The sequence below is a fragment of the Caretta caretta genome, chromosome 22, assembly GCF_965140235.1.
Source record: "Caretta caretta isolate rCarCar2 chromosome 22, rCarCar1.hap1, whole genome shotgun sequence".
NCBI lineage: Eukaryota > Metazoa > Chordata > Testudines > Cheloniidae > Caretta > Caretta caretta.
The window spans coordinates 7,142,870-7,161,587 of NC_134227.1; the positions used below are offsets into that span (position 1 = coordinate 7,142,870).

Genomic DNA, 18,718 nt, shown 5'->3' on the forward strand with positions numbered 1-18,718 from the left:
AATGGGGGAAGAAAGTATCATCCTTATTTTATAGCTGGAGAACTGGGGCACAGAGATTAAGGGCCACGTTCTCCACTGGTCAGCGGCCAGCACATACAGCTCTTGGGAAACTACCCACTTACTTAGGGGCATCAACGGGAGCTGAACTATTCTGGAAATCTGGCCCCATGTAGTGCCCACAGTCACTCAGGATGTCTGTGCCAGGCCTGGGATCCAGCTCTCCTGAGTCCCGGTCTAGTGCCTTACCCACCAGCCCTTACCCCTGCTGGATCCTGTGGCTTTAAGAGCAACGTCCACCAGGTTAGATACAAGAAGCTACATGTCACTCTTCGGTTCTGTCTCTTCCCCACCAAGCGCTGACCCCAGTACTGCCATTTTATTCTCTAGGTTCGCAAATAGAAATACTTTAAAGCAAGAACTTCTGAGTGCAAAGAGAGGGCAGCAAACCACTGCCCGCTAAAACCCAACTGCCGAGAGCTGTGAACACCAGCCCATGCCACCGGAGAGCCTAGCCCAGCTGAGTGGGGATGTTAGAACCTCAAGGGCTCCTATTCTATTGTGCCGAGCGGCCTGCTTTTAGTGGCATCCCCCTGGCCCTGTGGGCCCCTGTCTCCTGCCTTTTCCTTGGCCCTGGCTGCCCGGCCAGCTCTCTCCCGCTGGTAACTAGCTATCTATGGTACTTATATGGCCCCTCTTGCTCGAGTACTTGAGCACCTCACAGGTTATCCTCCCACCACCCCTGCATGGCAGGGCAGGGCTGTTAACTCCATTGTAAGCTGCACAGACAGTGGCAGAGCAGGGACCTGCAAATCACAGGCTAGTACATTAACCCCTGGCCCATCTTCCCTCACTAGCAGCACCTGCCCACGGAGGGATGGGTCCCTTGGAGCAGGTGCTGTTTCCTCTCCCCCTTCCCTGACATCATTCTGGGATGTGTCAGCAGGAGTGTTGTAAGCAAGACACGAGAAGAAATTCTTCCTCTCTACTCCACACTGATTAGGCCTCAACTGAGTATTGTGGCCAGTTCTGGGCACCACATTTCAGGAAAGATGTGGATAAATTGAAGAGATGTGAACAAACTGCAGAGAAGAGCAACCAAAATGATGAAAGGTCTAGAAAACATGACCTATGAGGGAAGATTGAAAAAACTGGGTTTGTTTAGTCTGGAGCAGAGAAGACTGAGGGGGAACATGATAACAGTTAAGTACATAAAAGGTTGTGACAAGGAGGAGGGAGAAGAATTGTTCTTCTTAACCTCTGAGGATAGGACAAGCAAGGGGCTTAAATTGCAGCAAGGGCAGTTTAGGTTGGACATTAGGAAAAACTTCCCATCAGGGTGGTTAAGCACTGGAATAAATTGCCTAGGGAGGTGGTGGAATCTCTATCATTGGAGATTTATAAAAGCAGGTTAGACAAACAGCTATCCCAGGGATGGTCTAGATAATACTTAGTCCTTCTATGAGTGCAGAGGACTGGACTAGATGACCTTTTGAGGTCCCTTCCAGTCCTATGATTCTATGACATGGCAGTAGCTCTTCATGGAGGCAGTTGTGCTGACCCCTGCTTCTTGTTTCCAGCTGCTTTTAAAGCCTGACACCTACAGCTGGCAAGGGAGTGAGCCAGGACCATGTGACTAGCCAGCTGGGTTGTAGTCCCTATGGGTTGGAAGGGACCTGAGGAGGTCATCTACTCCAACCCCCTGCTCAAAGCAGGACCAATCCCCAATTTTTGCCCCAGATCCCTAAATGGCCCCCTCAAGGATTGAACTCGCAACCCTAGGTTTTTAGCAGGCCAATGCTCAAACCACTGAGCTATCCCTCCCCCTCAGGGCTCGTGGGTTCTAGTCTAGCACCTTACTGTCCTTCAGAGTAGCCTGCTTCCGCAGAATCCAAATACCTTTAAAGCAAGAGCAATACACAGCGTTCACTTTTTAATTATGAACCCTTTTCCCTTTCCTCTGCTTAATTTTGAATATGCCTTCCTCAGGCACCTGGGCCCACTGGTACTCTCACTTCCTGTGGGGCAAGTAACTCCACTGAGATCAGTTTTGCTAGAGCACATTAGGAGTATCTCTGCCGGCGTCCATCGATACACGGGGATATAATTGCTATAAAACCAGAATCGGGCCCCACAGCTGCACTGGAGCAGCTGGACCCAAGAGAATGGCAGGTGATGATTACCCTGGTCCAGATAAAAACAAGTTTGATGGGCGCTGAGGAAGGGATCTGACATATAACTAGGACCATGAACGGTTTCAGCCATGACGACATGGGTGGGATGGATGCAGAGCCAATCCTAGAGCAGTAGCTGGGCGTAGGCCAGTGGCCTGGATTCACCCCATGGATTTGGTTATGTTACATTTCTTAGTTGTCCTCTAACATCTTGTCATCGTTCGGCAGGGGAGCTGTGATCTTCCCGTCCTGGCTCAGCAATCCGTCAGGGTCCATCACTCAGGCAGAGCCAGGCAGGCCGGGCTTGGGACCAGTGTTTCTTTTAGCTTCTCCTGTGGGTTTCATTTCTAGATAATGGGGGAGAAGAGAAAGTCACCAGCACATGTGGGTGATAGGGCTCTCCCTTTCCCCTTAAAAATAAAGGGATGTGACCAGCCTCACTGGAGCAAGAGCTTTGGCACCTGGTCCCCACCAGCCTCGCCCTCCCATCGCCCTGTCTCAGACAGTCAGGGTACACTCTTTCCTGCAGGGACTGCCATAGCAGAAGGGTCCAGCTAGGTTGATACCTTTTGTCCAAGCATGGCCACCTTTGGGGGCTCCAGGAAGAGGCATAAGACCCCCCCCATTTCCCTCATTCAGTCAGTTCTTTGTGTAACGAGGGAATCGTCCCCAGCTCCGGCTGGACACTAATGAGCACCCATACTGAAGCGCAAAGACGGCTGGCTCTTGTCATTTGATCATAGCCAGCATCAGCGATAGATTACATTTCTAGCAAATCCAGTGGCAGCGAGGTCCACCGTTTAATTATACATTGTACTCAGTTTCCTTTTATCCATTCTCCATTTCTTGCTTTTTGCCACTGTGTGCCCTTTGCTCTCTTACGGGATGCTCGGATGGGGAAATGGGGCACCCTCTCCCCACCCTCATTATTTCATGCAGCTAAAGGTATCGGGATCTCTTTCTAGCAAAGCAGCCCCAGGTTTTTAGTGCTCCTGTCCCCTTCCAGTCAGCTCCAACTCCCTTCTCTGCAGTCTGGCTCTCCCCACTGATGGGATCCAGCCCCTTGGTCACAGTTTGAAGAGTGGCTATTCTCCCGAGCCACCCTCACAGCTGTTATGTGGCCTCCAAGGGTCGCTCTGTTCTATGGCACTGCTGTAAGGACATAGGGAAGCTCCCTTAGCCATAACTTATAGTCATTCCTGCTGCCTGTGGATAGTCACTGAACCAAGGAAAGAGCAAGAACAAAGCATCTGGCAGGGATGGGATGGGATGGGATTTGAACCTGGGTCCCCCACATCCCAGGGGCGTGGCCTATAAGGGAGGCGTGGCCGCGGGTAAGGGTGGGCTGCCGCTCCAGGATGTTTCTAGCCACGAGCATGGCTGATAGCTACACCACGGCCAGGTGATTCCTCTGAGCCCCCAGGCTCCCCCTGCCATGCTGTGCTGTGCTGCTCTTGAAAGGAAGGGAGGCAGGTTTGTTGCTCGCTGGCCATCCAGGAGCCGAAGCAGCTGTTACCGTGCTGACAGGGCTGATAATACTCAGCATGACCCTTGTGTTTTTCAGCCAGGGAGCTCAGGGCACTGCCCAAAGAGGGATAGGGATCATGCTCCCCACTTTACAGAAGGGGAGACTGAGGTACAGATTGGTGGAGGGGGGCATACAGCCAATAATGGCAGAACAAGGAAGAGAACCCAGGAGTTCCTAGGCCCATGTTCTAACCCAAGACGGCATTGTCAGAGTGAGGGGGATGGCACACAGGACAGCTCCCGTCCGTGGCGACCAGCTGCCCGCGCTGTACCTGGCCGGGGGCCCAGACAGGCCAAAGGAAATCAATTCAAGCTGGGCTAGAGCAGGAGGTAGGTTTACAGCCACGCTCCATTCCCTGCCCCAGAGCGGGAGCGGCCAGCCAGGCGTTGCCCAGTAGCGCACCCCACACGGCCCAGGAGCCAGCGAGCAGAACGGGGGCTGGGGAGAGAACTGGGAGCGAAGCGGGCCTGGAAAGCAAAGAGCTCAGGCCAGACAGCAGCTGCCCTGGGGGAGCGTGGTGGGAACGAGACGAGAGGTGCGTCAGGGGCTGCGGGTGCCTTTCGCTGGCCCAGCAGAGAGACACCGAGGTGCCTGGGAGACGTGCTGAACGGTGCAGCGTTCCCTTCCCAGGCCCCATGCAGTGCCTCTGCTCCCACCCTTCCCACCTCGGCCCCGTTCGCTCAGGGCACAGGAGACAGGCAGGAACCCCGAGTTTACAGCCAAACAACTACCCACCAGGATGCTTCACTTCGTGCCGCACCTGAGACGCCTCCCCTGTCTGGGCCTCAGTCTGCCCTTCGGTGACCCAGGAGAAGGGGCACAGGGCTCCAAGCTGCTGCCCCACGGCCTGCGGGGCCTGCCCCCCAGCAGTGGCCCCCAATGGGCAGAGCTTCAGCTCCCTCTGAGCCTTGCAGGCAGCCTGGCTTTTAAGCTGCCAGCTCTCCAGTGAAACTGGTTCAACTGTTACTATGGCAGCCACCCACCCACATGCAAAATCCCAACAGCCGCAAAATCCCGGCTGCCATGAAGCATCTGTGACCTAGAAAGGTCCGGTTTGGAACTTCTGCCCCTGCGCCCACCCAAGAGGGGTCCCGTTGTGCCCTGCAGGGGCCGGTTGCCCTCTTGTGGTTCAGGGTTGGTCTGTGGCACACGGTGATCTTCTAGGTTCGTTACTATTGCAAAAGAAAAATTGGGGAACGTGAGAAGGGCTGAGGGTTGGGGGGGGCGGGCAGAGAGGTCTCCCCTCTGCACAGAGCTGGGCAGATCCTGGGGCTATTCCTGGGGAGTTTTCTGCACCTACACTCGTGCCCCCTGCACATCTGTGTTCCACAAATACCCCAAGCAGCTTTTACGCACCAGGAGCAAGTTCCACAACTGGAAGAGCAGCTCATGCTCCGACATGGCTCGTCGCAGAAGCCGTCCAATCGGGAACCAGAAAGAAGACCATGTGACTTACGTAAGTTTGAATTTTGAGGGAGGGGTAGCTCAGTGGTTTGAGCTTTGGCCTGCTAAACCCAGGGTTGTGAGTTCAATCCTTGAGGGGGCCATTTAGGGATCTGGGGATTGGTCCTGCTTTGAGCAGGGGGTTGGACTAGATGACCTCCTGAGGTCCCTTCCAACCCTGATAGTCTATGATTCTATTATTCATAATGAGCTGCTGCGGAACGCCCTGCAATCAGGTAATAAACATGGTTCCTAGGGCACCGAGCAGAACGTGTGCCCTACACAACGCCCTGCCCCCCACCCCAGCTCGTCCAAGCAAAGAAAGAAAATTGGGATATCACCAAATACGCTCGAGAGCTTTGCAGGTTTCCGGCAGATGGGATATTCACCACTCACCTGGCACTGCCAGCAAGGCTAGAAGCACCAGAGGGATAATTGGGGTGGTGCAGGAGGGAGAGGAGAAGTAATGAGATGCAAGTAAGGAGAATTGAGGATAACAGTCAAGAAAAGATCAGCACTTGTGAACTCTGGAATATTCCCCCAAAGAAGTGACGGGAGCCTCCTTGCCCAAGATACTTAGAACTAGGCTGCACAGGGCATGGAGAATCACCCAGTAGGAAGCGCTCCTGTCATGGCAGGCTGGCTACAGGCTAGGTGACCAGATAAGATCTGACGTCTAGCAGGGGGAATGGAGGTGCTTTGCCAGCACCATGTCGATTTTTCATCAACTTCCCACCGAGATTTCCGTGCTTCAATTCAAACTAACCCAGAGGGAGGGAGGAAGGTTCCTTTCATCTCTTACCCAGGATCTCGCTGCTCGAAGCAGGAGGGTTTCCTTCGGCCCCTGCAGCGCAGGCCTGGTGTTTTGGTTTGGACGTCTCCAGGCCGGCAAGGAGGGTCATGAAATCCACCACGGTGTCGATGTTCTGTGGGCTGGAGGTGACCTCCCTCAGGGCGCACACTGCATTCAGCCTGCTGAAAGACTTAAGCTCGGAGATATTGGCCTGCAGGAACAGGAGGATGATGTTCAGGTCGTTCACGGGGCAGGTCAGCATCTTCCTGCTGAGGAGGTCAAAGGCGGGCAGCATCTCATAGATGGACAGGAGGCGCTTGTCCCACTGGAGGAGCTGCAGCATGTTGTAGATGACCACAGGTGCCAGGAGGACATAGACCCCCCCATTGGAGAGGCTGATCAGCTGGAAGACGGAGAAGAAGACCAGCTTGCAGGGAATCACGTCCGGGACTTGGGGCTCATCCCGCAGGAGCCCTGTCTTGATGGAGCAGCTGAATTCATCTTGGAAAAAGACGCGGAGGTGGAGAAATCCCAGGTAGAGACAGGTAGCAGCGATGAGGAGCAGCAGCAGCAGGTTCCGCAGCAGGTAGGCGCCCACCAGGGAGTGCGAGCGCTGCTTGCAGGCCAGGTACCGCTCCAGCAGAGGGAACTCAAAGTACCGCTCCCTGCGAGCCCTGGGGGAGAGACAGAGGGGTAGTTGGGGCCAGTTTCTCAGCTAGAGTAAGTTAGGTCACTTCACTGAAGTCAGCTTACACCAGCTGAGAACCTGGCCTGTAAATTCCACCTCTAGGGTTAAATCCCCGGCCCCTGATGCCAAGGGGATGTAGTGCTGGATGGATCAGAACTCTGCCTGTGCATTAACCAGCATCATCGAACCAGAGGGTTAGAAGGGACCTCAAGGGTCATCTAGTCTAGCCCCCAATGTGACCCTGGCACTGAGCACCAAGCAGCGATGGGGGTGCTCAGGGATGGGACACTGGGAGGCTGGTTGTTAATGAGTCAGTTTGTTTATACTCAGAACATGTTTTGATCAACTTTTTTCTCGTCCGTAGCCAACACATTTTGAGTAATTTTGTTTAATAAAAAGATCAGTTTTTAAATGCTGGTTCTGTGCATGTAATTGAATTTTAATTTCCACCCAAATGGAGCATGACGCAAATCACGAGGAAAAAATTAAATCCTCCTCTAGTCACTAAAAATTGCAGCATTCCCCCTTTTCTAGCGTAATCAAAATGCAGAAATTAAGAAGCTGAAAAAACGTGTCTGGATAAAATGTAACCTCCTGGAAAGCAAAAAGTAACACGGGATTGAGGGCAAAGGCTGTTATGTCAATCCACGTGTGAATGGCAACCCTCCAATAAGCATCAACCTTTCTGTGCTGTGGATGGGATCAGACACACACATGCCGGACCAGATTGGACCACAGCCCCACGTGGGGAGGGGGCTTCCAGGATCAGATCTCCCTGCAGGAGCATGTGGAGGGCAAATCCTGCAGCCCATCCCCGGCCCCCACAGAGGGCTCTCCACAGGGGAGGGAGTGGGGGGCTGGGTTACTGGGATCCACCACCCAGGTCCAGTCTGTGTTACCTTCCCCTCAGAGCCCCTGCATTCTGAGGAACCCCCTCCCCACAACAGGGTGGGCCTGAGGGCAGCCTCGGTGAGGGAAGGTCCTGGTAGCATGGTCTTGGGGGAGCTGGGGCTGGGCGGGAACCCCCGTTCCAACAGGTTTGGGGGCAGAGACCCGGCCTGGGCATTGGAGGGTCCCTCCTGGCTGGACCAGTCCTAAGGACATTCTCCAAGGAGATCCCTCCGGCCTGCCCCACTGCAGAGCTCTCTTGCCATGGATCTGCCCAGATCTCCAAGGAAAAGGGCTCAGTCAGACCCCTGGACCTCCTCTGGCGAGACGATGGCTGCGGGACTGTGCACGCTGGGAACGGGAGGAGGAACCCAAAGGGTCAGTCCTCAAGCCACTGACTCACTTCTCAAACTCCTCCCAGAAGAGCCGGGCATCTGTGCTGGCCTGGCGGACCTTCACCATGTGCTGCACCAAGCGGATGGAGCGGTTGTAGGACTTGTCCAGCTCGTCGATGATGAAGAGCAGGTCGCTGTTCAGCGCAGGCGCAGCTGTGTATCTCCACAGCAGGGAGGGCAGGTACATGGCCACCGCGATGAGCAGCAGGGAGTAGGGGAAGGCCTGGGCAAAGGACAATGCAATGACTGAGGCCACCTCGACCAGCAAGAGCGAGAGCACAAGCGCAATGGCCAGCAGAGCAGCGGTCAGGACAGACTATAACAGGAGCATAAAGGACAAGCCAGGCAGCAAGTCAGGGCCATTCAGGGCTGCACATTCTACTCCTGAGGGCATTCTGCGCCAAAAAATTAAAAATTCTGCGCACAATATTTTAAAACTCTGCAAATGTTATTTGTCAAATACATGTGGAGGGTCCAGCAATGGCACTGGGGAGCAGAAGCCACTGGCTGCACAGAGGTGCGAGATCACTGTGCAGCTTCCCCCCGGAACATGGACTCAGCGGTGAGGCTGCATCCGACCCTGACAAAGCGCAAGGACTGGGCCTGCCCCTGAAACACCTCAGGGCCCTGCCCCTCCATGCCAGGTGCACCAGGTGTGGGCAGGCAGGCTCAGCAAGGCAGGATCCAAGCATGAAGGGGCTTAGTGTGGTGGGGGAACCAGGTGGATGCAGACGGCTCAGTGGGGGATCCGGGCACAGGGGGAATCTGCATTCACAGGGGCTTGTTGGGGGTTTCTGGGTGCAATGGTAATGGGACTCCGCAGGGAGGTCTAGGTGAAGGTGGTTGGGGCTCAGCAGGAGGGGGTCTGGGTGTGGGGGGGATAGAGCTTGGCAGAGGGGTCTTGGTGTGGGGAGCTCACAGGGGGGTCCAGATGCTAGGGGAGTGGGGCTCAGTGGGGTGGGGATCCACGTATAGCTGTTTGGGGCTCAGTGTGGTGGGGATCTGGGTGGCTCATTGGGGTGTCCAGGTGCAGGGGGAGTAGGACTCATCACAAGGAGTTCTGAGTGCGAGGGGTGGGGGGAGTGAGGCTTTCCGGGAGGATCTGGGTATGAGGGGATCTGGATGCATGGGGGTTGGGCAGATGGGGGAGGAGCTCCCGGTACAGAGATCCCTCCCCCTGCAGCTGAGGAGCAATAGGTGCAGGAACTGGGGGTCGTAGGGAGTTTGCAGAGCTTCCTGCAGCTGGGGGAGAAATCTTGGTGTGGGTCTGACCCAGTCCCAGATGCCATGAAGAGGAAGAGGAAGTCCTGTCCTCCCTAGCTCAGCTGGGACTAGCAGCTGAGCCCAGCACAAGGTAGGAGCCACGGGCCAGGTCTTCCCCAGTACCGCCCGCTGCCCCACAGTGATTTACTTGTCTGCCAGCTGCCCTGGGCACCCGAAACTTATTGCTGGGGAGGGTCGCATGACTGCTCTGTGGGGAAGCAAAGAAATCTGCGGGGGACATACATTCTGCGCATGCGCAGAGGCACAAAATCCCCCCGGGAGTAACACTCAGGAGGCAGGGAATGGCCAGGCTAAGGCTGAACAGCGGATCAGGAGCTGCAGCCCTGAGGTCTAACCCCAGATATAATGATACCGAGCGATTACACAGCACTTCCCACCTGACCACTCCAAGTGCTTTACAATGGCTCATCCTCCCCATCTTACAGATGGTGAAACTGAGGCATGGGGCAGGGTAGAGACTTGGTCAAGGTCCCACAGGGAGTCAGTGGCAGAGCTAGGGATTGAATCCAGTTCTCCTGAATCCCAGCCCAGTGCCCTATCCATGAGGCCTCCTTGAAGGGGGGGAGGGGGGAAGCTGGACAGACCCAGGGGAACTCGAACCCCAAACAACATCGCTCTCCAGATGAGCCTCACAGATCAGGACACTCCACTTGGCCCCTGGGAGCTGATGCAGGGTTTGCAAGGTAAATAGAGGAGATCCTGAGTGGGGGATTCTTAGAGATGGCAGAGGTGGTTCTTGCTTCTACACGGAGGTGGTTTGTTCAGAAGCTCTGTGGGGGCTGCTCCCAAACACACAGAAGTGGCATTGAGGCCTCTCTGCCCAACGATGTGACCATGATCGCTTCTTTGAGATCTGGACCTTGCGCCAAGAGTCGCTGCCTTGTAACACCCAGGCCGAGTCCCTGCCACGGACTCTGCACGGGGCTGCCCCTGGACACCACTCGGCAGTTTCAGCTGCTGCAGAGTGGAGCCGCCCGGCCGATGGGCAGAGCTGACTGCAAGGAGCATGCTACAGCAGAACCATAATCACACTGACCCCCTAGTCACTTCTGGAGCCATTTGGCCTAGATCCCACAAGCCCCAGGTGGCTGGAGCCTGCCTGTCAGACATAAATCTCTCTGCCGCGTGCCACAGCCATGATGGAGATCAGCAGGGATTCCACCAGCTGGGGCTGGGGGCAGGGCTTCCTGCTTTGGGGCAAATTGGTCCAACAGAGCCCCTTAGGGTGCACTGCAAAGGCCAGCCTGTCCCTCTCGCCTTTGGCTGACAGGGGGGCAGTGAGCACTGTATCCTGATGAGTTGTGTTCTTCACCTGGGTCCCTTGCCCACCCAAATGCCACTGGCCCTGGAGACACTGCATCGGGGGCTGATTTTCAGCCCCTTGAAATGCAGAGCTCCCCCAACCCATCAGCCCCACTACCTTGAGAGCCCAGAGGGATTTGGCTGTCGTGTTTCCAGCAGCATCAAATTCATAGTGGATCAAGGAATCCCAGCAAGACGTATCAACGTATGCAGACTGTTTCCCTGTGAAGTTGGCGGGTGAGAAACAGCTGATCTGGGTCCCTGGAACAGAGCGCAAGTGGTTAGAGCAAGAGGGAGGAGCTGGTGGACCCACAGGCGGGGATTCCACCCGCCCCCGGCCCCACTAACGCAGAACCCTGAATCTCTGCGGTGAACGTGCGTCCAGCAGCCCCCGTTCCTACCCACTCCCCTCCCAGCCCACAGCCCGCCCGTCTACACTGCCCCTTCTGCTATGCACTGTGGATAGCACCCCCTTGTGGGCATGGAGCAGGCAGCAGCCAGCAACTTAGTTAATCTCTGCTGGCTGGGGTCATGCCGACTGCTGCCGGGCTGCCAGATTCCCTGCAGGCTGGAGCTGGGCAGGGATCAGACTGGGCCAGGGTCTGTAAAACACAATGGACCTGGGCTGTGTTGTCCACACTCCTCGCAGCTGCCTTGGGACTACAGCCCCTGGGGTATCCCCTGCTGCCCTGTCTCCCCAACAGCTCATGTAACACAGTTGGCTGGGCACAACTCGTCTTGCCCTGGCCCGAAAAGGTGAGATTCCCTGTGGCAAAGGCTCCTGCCAGCCCAGGAACAGCCTCACTGGCAAAGCCAGGCTTGGCAGGAAAGTCTGGCTCCAGCCAGCACTGAGAATTGAGTAGTACGATAGGAGCGGTTCAGCGCAGCCTCGCTGAGCTTGGATCCTGGCGTCCTTCCTGCAGCCACACCAATGCCCCCCTATACCCGTTCAGGTGCAAGGCATTCTGGGTACTTACCCCACAAACCACTGCCCACTGCAGGGGTGGTCTAGTGAGCTCCTATAGACCACTGACTGGGGGATCCCTCTCTGCTCCCCCCTACAACCCCCAGGCTATGCCCCCAGGGACTCCACTAAGTCTTCTGACTCCAGCTGGCATGTCACGCTATGTGCTCAGACCTAGCCACAAGCTTGCTGGTGGGGCTGATGCAGCAGGAATGCAGCTACCCCACAGCCCTGCAGCCCCCAGCTCCCCATCCCTGCTCCAGGCCTGTTAGTTTTGGAGGGGGCTGGAGGAACTGGGGCAGTGAAACTCCCAGCTATGCTCCTACTGCAGCAGCCCCAGCCCATGGGCTACAGGTGGGTCATAAGCTGAGATACCGGATCTGCCAAACCCCAGGCAGCTCACTAGGCTAGACTTTGCTGCTGGTAAACACAAGTGCACTTGTTGGCTCAGGCCAGGCCAGCTAGGGTGCATTGAGCTGCTGTCTTGCCCAGATCATGATTTAAGTTTGGGGGGGGGCTATCAAGGAACCAGCTTTGCTAATCAAGGCATTTGAGATTGTGGGGAGGGATAGCTCAGTGGTTTGAGCATTGGCCTGCTAAACCCAGGGTTGTGAGTTCAATCCTTGAGGGGGCCATTTAGGGATCTGGGGCAAAAAAAATTGGGGATTGGTCCCACTTTTAGTAGGGGGTTGGACTAGATGATCTCCTGAGGTCCCTTCCAACCCTGATAGTCTATGAGATGATCCTGTCCCTGAAGGCGACAAGTTCATTCCTGTAACACCATGTTCTGGTGCTTTACATACACACAGAGCTACCCACAGCTCTAACGCTGTGAATAGCCTACAGAGCCCATCAGCTAGACTATTTCAATGTCCATTCAGGAGACTAATAACCGGGTGGCCCCTCAATCTATGTAATCAAGGAACAACCCAGCAAAAACACGTCAATTTTATTCTCTCTGGCTCCACCCAGCCTCCTGTACATTAAGTCCAAGAACAAATTTCTGAGGCGGGATGGAAATTATATCCACAAACCTCACACTCTCTGGTCAGACATACACAAATAACCCCACAAACACAAGTGTCCTCCGCTTCCGGGACTAGAGACCAAAGCTTTCCTGGCAGAAATGTTACAACACTGTAACATTAGATTCACAGATTTTCAGGCCAGAAGGGATCTCTCCTGAATAACACAGGCTTGTTACCCCTCTGTTGAGCCCGATGACTTGTGTTTGGCTAAAGCATCTTCCAGAAAGCTATCCAGTCTTGATCTGAAGACTGGAGAATCCACCACTTCCCTTGGTAGTTTGTTCCAGTGGCTGAATAGTATCAGGCCTTGTACTGATCCGTACAGAACTCCAGCGGAACACCCCCATTCAATGAAGGTTCCCCACTGACAGCTACTTTTTGAGATCCGTCAGTTCGTTTCTAATCCAGTTAATGTGTGGTCTATTGATATTGTGGGGTGCTAAATTTTTAAAATTAGAATGTTGTGTGGTGCTAAGTCAAACACCTTACAAAAGTTTATTATAACTTACATACTTCGTTGGGCCATCCTGCCTGCTCTTTTTTATCATCATCACATTAGCACTCTTCCAGTCTTCTTGAATTCCCCCAAGATTCTGAGATTTATAAAAAATTAGTATCAGCTGGCCAGAGAGCTCCTCAGCCAGCTCTTTTAGGACTCTTGGTTACAAGTTATCCAGGCCTGCTAATTTTAAATATTTTATCACTAGATTTTCCACATTTCATAACTTCTAATTTCTATCAATTGCTGTGTATTTTCTTTTTTCCATTTGTTACGTAGTGCTTTCTTATTGCTAATTGCTGCGTTATTTTGCCATTGAACCAGGAGGACCGTTAGCCAAAGCTGCTCTCTCTCTCAATTGTGGAATCATGGCTTTTTGGCCAACTAATACATTCTTTTTAAAGAACTCCCAGTTTTCATTCACAGTTTTCTACGTTTTTCTTTCCAATGTCACTGATAATTTTCCTCAGCTTAGGGAAATGAACCCTTTTGAAACACCAAGTGCTTCTATTACTGGTTGGAACTAGCCTCTACTTGCCCATATTAAATTTAATCAATTCCTGATCACTGCCCCCTAGACAACCACCAAATTCATCTTTAGTCATTAAAATGAGTCCAAATACAGTTACCTCATGTTAAATGCAACACCCTTTGTGTTAGACCATCATCACCCATAAAAGAAGCTAATGATATTTTACTACTGGTTCAGTGCGACCTCCAGCAGGTGTCTCTCAAATTGAAGTTTCTCATAAGACCACAACTTTTCTGTCCACACATTACAGTAAGGTTGATCCAGGGGTTGCTCCCCTGGTCCAGCCAGCCTTGTATTCCTTCTCTGACCAGAGCCATAACTTTGTAGAAGTTAGTGAAAAATCATCCTGATAGTTAATTTCTTCATTGTCCTTAGCATCGGCTAAGCAGTGGTTGGCTTCTGTCAAGATGGGAGTATCCCTCATAAATGTCTCTCCCAGCAGGTCTAATTGCCAATGATATTCTTAATATTCAGGGAAATGTCTAACCCTGTTTTGAAACCTGCTTAGCTTGTTCCCTCTCTAACATCATGTGGAGGGGAGTTCCACAGGCTAAACACACATTGCGTAAATAGGCATCTCCCTTTTGATTTTAATAGATGCTCTCTCTCTTCCAGGAGCAGCAACTGAACCAACAAAGGAGACTTAAGAGATTGTGACATAACCCCCTCATCTCCCGCCCCCCGTACACACACACACACGTCTCTCTCAGCAAGAACACAGGGCATGTAGCCGTGGGATGGACAGAAAGAGGTAGAAAGCAAGGAAGTGAGACCAAAGCCTCTGGAGGCAGAAGCAGATCATCCTCCAAGTCCATGTTTAGCCTGAGGTTAAGATGCATCCAATTGTGTTATCAATGAACCTTTGTGTAATAGGAACCTAGGCCAAGTCCTATAAACCGGGAAAAGAAGTCAATTCAAGCACTGTCAGCATCCCAGCGCTGGCTGGGCTGGCTCCCTGAAGGGCTGCAGGGACAGAGAAAACCACAGCCTCCAAGAACATCCAGGGGCAGGAGAGAGAGAGAGGAGCGAGACCACACATAACACAGAGCCACATCAGCACAGGAACTGGGAACCCCAAGGAGAGGGAAGCAGCCGTTGTTTTTGTCAGAATTGTGGCAAGTTATGTCCAAGGTTAGATGCTGGCTACGGAATGGTCCCCCCGGCCGCAGCAGAACCCTGCTTAGATCGGAAGCTCTTCGGGGCTTTCTATTCTCTTTGTACAGTGCCTTGCACCATGGGGCCCTAGGCCATGACTGGGGCTCCAAGGCATTATTGCAACACAGATGATAAACACCACAGACTCTCCAGGGGAGCACAGAGTGTTCACAGGAACGTAGGAACTGCCAGCCTGGATCAGACCGAGGTCCATCTAGCTGAGTGGCCTGGCTCTGACAGCGACCAGAACCAGATGCTTCAGATGGAAGAACCTTGCAGTGGCAGACGTGGGACAGTCAACTCCCCATTAAGGAGTCACCCTAACCCCTAGTAATTAGAGGCTGGAGCAAGTACTACATGAAATAGCACAAGGTCTTATCGCCCTTCTGAAACTCTTCCATACCCCCAGAACTCTGACCATAAACTCTGACCTCGCTCCTTGAGCCCTCCATGTACCCGTGATGCGCCAGCAGAACCAGAGCCTGAGGAAGCCAATGGGGTCTGTGCTGCATACCCTGCTCCTGCCCTAGAACTTCTTCCCCTTAATGCTGATCCAAAACCAGTCCCGACAACACCCCACCCTGCAACTCACCCATGGAAAACTCCCGTGCGAACGCCAGGGACACCAGGAACAGGGGCAGGCCCACCGTGACGAACTTCACAACGCGGTCGCTCGGTAACTCCAGGCGAAGGCCTTTGGCTCGGGAGCCGTTAGGGTCCGGGAGCAAAGCATCAGAGAGCATGTACTCGGCGGCCGTGTGTGCGATAGACATGACTCCAGGAGCAGAGACGATGCAGCTGCTGGCGTTGTTTATGGTTTGATCCCGGCCGAGCAGTAGCTAGCAGGGCATGAGCACTTGTGGGGTTGAAAGCTGCATTTGCCCAGCATTATGTACCGGGCAGTGGTAAATGACAGCCCGGGCAGCACATTGCTAATTACAAGGGAAGCTTTTTTTCTAGGAAAGTTACAAATAGCTTTCCCTCAAATAGAGGGGCCAGAGTCGCAGCAGGAGGGCCGCACTGATTGCTGGGCCCTGGCGTGCCTCACCCAGCCACAGGCAACCCCACGAAAGGCTGCGTCCCTGTGGTTTTACAGCCCTCTCTCATGAATGGATTTATTTCTAGCAGCGATTTTAAGGGGCGTGGGGCTGCTGGGCTATTTTCACATCCAGTAATGAGCAGGAGGGTTGGCAGGGAGGCACAATCCCAGCCCCAGCTCCCATGCCTGGGGGGCTGGGGGATGCACGCAAGTGTCAGCTGTAATAACCGCTGACGCTCGCTGCGAGGTGAGTGATTCTCAGCCAGGCAGATCCCCAGCCCTGCGGGCAGCCATTAGTGGCATGATACAGAGAGGCCTCTTTCTGCGGCCTGACACCGCCCCAGGCACTGCAGGGCTGCAAGGCGAGCATGGTAGGTGTTTGACCAGGCCAAGCCCCAGACTCCAGTAGACACTCACATGTGCGCCTACCAGAGGGAAGGGACACAGCTGTGCTGTTCAGAGGAGACGCTGCTGAGCACAAGAGCTGATGGCCCCTCAGGGCGGGCAGAGAGGAGCAGGCAAGGGCAGATTTTCAAAGGTATCTAGGTACCTCACTCTCACAGATTTTTAAAGATGTTTAAAAATCTCGGCCTTGGTGTGCCTGCCGATGGACCCTCCAGGTCCACCCTCTTCTCGAGCCTTTGGCCTGTGCCTCTAGAGGTCCCAGGGGGGTCTCTTGCACACCATTTTCTCCTGCTTGTTGCATGGGAAGTTGTACTCTTTCAGGGACGACAGCCACATTAGAAATCCCACTGCCCGTTCCCGCTGCTCAGGGGGCCCAGCACTCTTCCTAGTTAAGCTCAGTGGCAGATCCCTGGCTCCCCACCCTCATCCGGTGAAGACCTCCACCCCTAAACAGCCACCCCTTGATCATAGAATATCAGGGTTGGAAGGGACCTCAAGAGGTCATCTAGTCCAACCCCCTGCTCAAAGCAGGACCAATCCCCAATTTTTGCCCTGATCTCTAAATGGCCCCCTCAAGGACTGAACTCACAACCCTGGGTTTAGGTGGCCAATGCTCAAACCACTGAGCTATCCCTCCCTAAATTGGTAGCTATCCCTAAATTGACTTGCTTGCTCAGGATTTTGCCTCTCCCCCCTGGCCAAATCCTGCTGAACCTCCCCCATGCAGGCTTGTCAGAGGCACTTCTGAGTGTAAAAGGCTGCCATGCTCGTGCCCTTGGGCTCACTTAGTGGGCCTCTCTGGTTGCTTGGCCACTCTAGCCTCTCGCTCTGGCTGCAGCGGCATTTTGCCCAGCCATCCTCACCTCTCCCCATCCAGAGCCTGGGCCAGGTACAGGCCTTCTCCTGATGGGTCCATACCACCTTTCAGGCCAGACTAACCCTGGAAGAGAGAGGGGGTCTAGCCTGGATGAGTCCCAAGAGACTATCCCTTCATTATGCAGCTGTCTGTCCATCATCTCTTTGCCAGGGGTCCCCACTGAATTAGCAGAGGCAGGACGATGTTAAAGCCCCTCTGGCCGGAAGCTTAGATCCCACTTTGATTTACTTACTGCACATCAGCGCATCTCACTCTACGGCCATGGACAAGCATTGTAAGAATAGAGCAGGATGAGAGGTCAGTGAGGTGCTCTCTCTCCAGCCGTGAGCCAAATGGGACTCACCTGGAGATCCCCTTAAGATTCCAGCCACATGGACAATCCAGTATTTAACACAATCCCTTCCCACCCTGCAAAACCAGAGACCCTTCAAACCCTAGAGCACCACCAATTAACCTCCCGCCTCCCAGCCACGCCTCAACAAGGACTTGGGGCCTTGCCCCCTTTGTCCTCATAGTCAGCAAACCTGTGCCTCACTGGATCAAAGGAGTGTGTGTGTGGGCTGGGGGCAGGATAAACTGTAGAGATAAGAGCCCCCCAGTGAGGAAGCCATGCCCCCACTCAAACACCTCTACAGAGGAAAGCCCTAGGCCAGCATGAGCTAATGAACTCTCCCATCTGGCCTGCACACTGACATCTCAGACTTGGCAAAGGTCACTTTACATGGGCTCAGCTGTCTCTGCCGCACAATGGGCCAGGGCCGGGGCTGGAGGGGAGGATTCATTGATTCTGAGTCACAGATCATAGTCTGACTGTACAACACACGCCCCAGAAGTGTTAACCCCTTTTTATGGAGAGCAAGCACTAGAATTGTTGTGACACAGACAGGGCAGGGCTGCGTGGGGAGAATCACCATCCCCTGCCCCCTGCTGAGCTCAGCTGAGGGGGTTTCATGTTGATCTAGCATTTGGCAGTTTGCCTTAGAATTAATCTGCTGTTGTGCGATCGAAGAACCGGGTCTCACAGCACAGCACCCAGGGTTCCTGGGGGGCCGCTAGGAAAGCCTGCTTCTACAAGGCTGGAGGCAAGCTGCAGAGCTGAGGGAATCTCAGCGGGAATGCAAGTTACGTTGCCAAGGGTGCTGTGGGCAGTGGGGAGGGAAGGCTCCAGCACAAAACTGCATGCATTCTGTGCAGTCCCTTGGCCAAGGCAAAGCAGCGGCTGCATTTATACTGTGTGGTTTACAAATGAACATGTTACAAATGCCTGTGGCGGTGAAGAACTCGGATCCCAGGCAGGGACCTGCCCCATGGCCAACTGTCTTAATACACATTCCCACCAGAACGGCAGCTCAGACAGAGCAATTCACAGATCTCCAGCCAGAATGCAGCCCCAGATGGAATTAAATGAGAGGAGGGGAGAGGCTGCAAGACTTGGTGAACACCAGGGTCACCGAGCGCACCCGTGGCCCCAGAGGATCCCTTCAACATTTGCTGAGCTTGGGGAAACCCACCTCATTTGTGAGGCAGGATTCCAGCCTTGCACTTCCCTCATCTACCTGGGTCACTCACCCAGCCCATCAATACCTCCAGCTCAGGGCCTTAGAGGGGAAACTGGCCCCACCAGCTCAGCCCAGCAGTCAGTCAGTCATCCCCCAGCAGGGTTTTGCAGCACAGTGCACAGCAAAATGGGTCATTCTGGTGCCTCTTGCTGATGGCAGCTGACATCT

General features: G+C 54.0%; 1 protein-coding gene across 1 annotated transcript; it reads right to left on the reverse strand.

The window, feature by feature from the left end:
* Nucleotides 1-1,917: 1,917 nt before the first annotated feature.
* Nucleotides 1,918-17,755, reverse strand: PANX3 (pannexin 3). Its single transcript, XM_048827218.2, has 5 exons — nt 15,263-17,755; nt 10,611-10,753; nt 7,915-8,129; nt 5,945-6,609; nt 1,918-2,518 (listed from the first exon to the last, which is right to left on the reverse strand). The coding sequence occupies exons 1-5, from the start codon at nt 15,441-15,443 to the stop codon at nt 2,451-2,453; spliced, it is 1,272 nt and encodes a 423-aa protein (XP_048683175.2). The 5' UTR covers nt 15,444-17,755; the 3' UTR covers nt 1,918-2,450.
* Between the last annotated feature and the right edge of the window lie 963 nt (nt 17,756-18,718).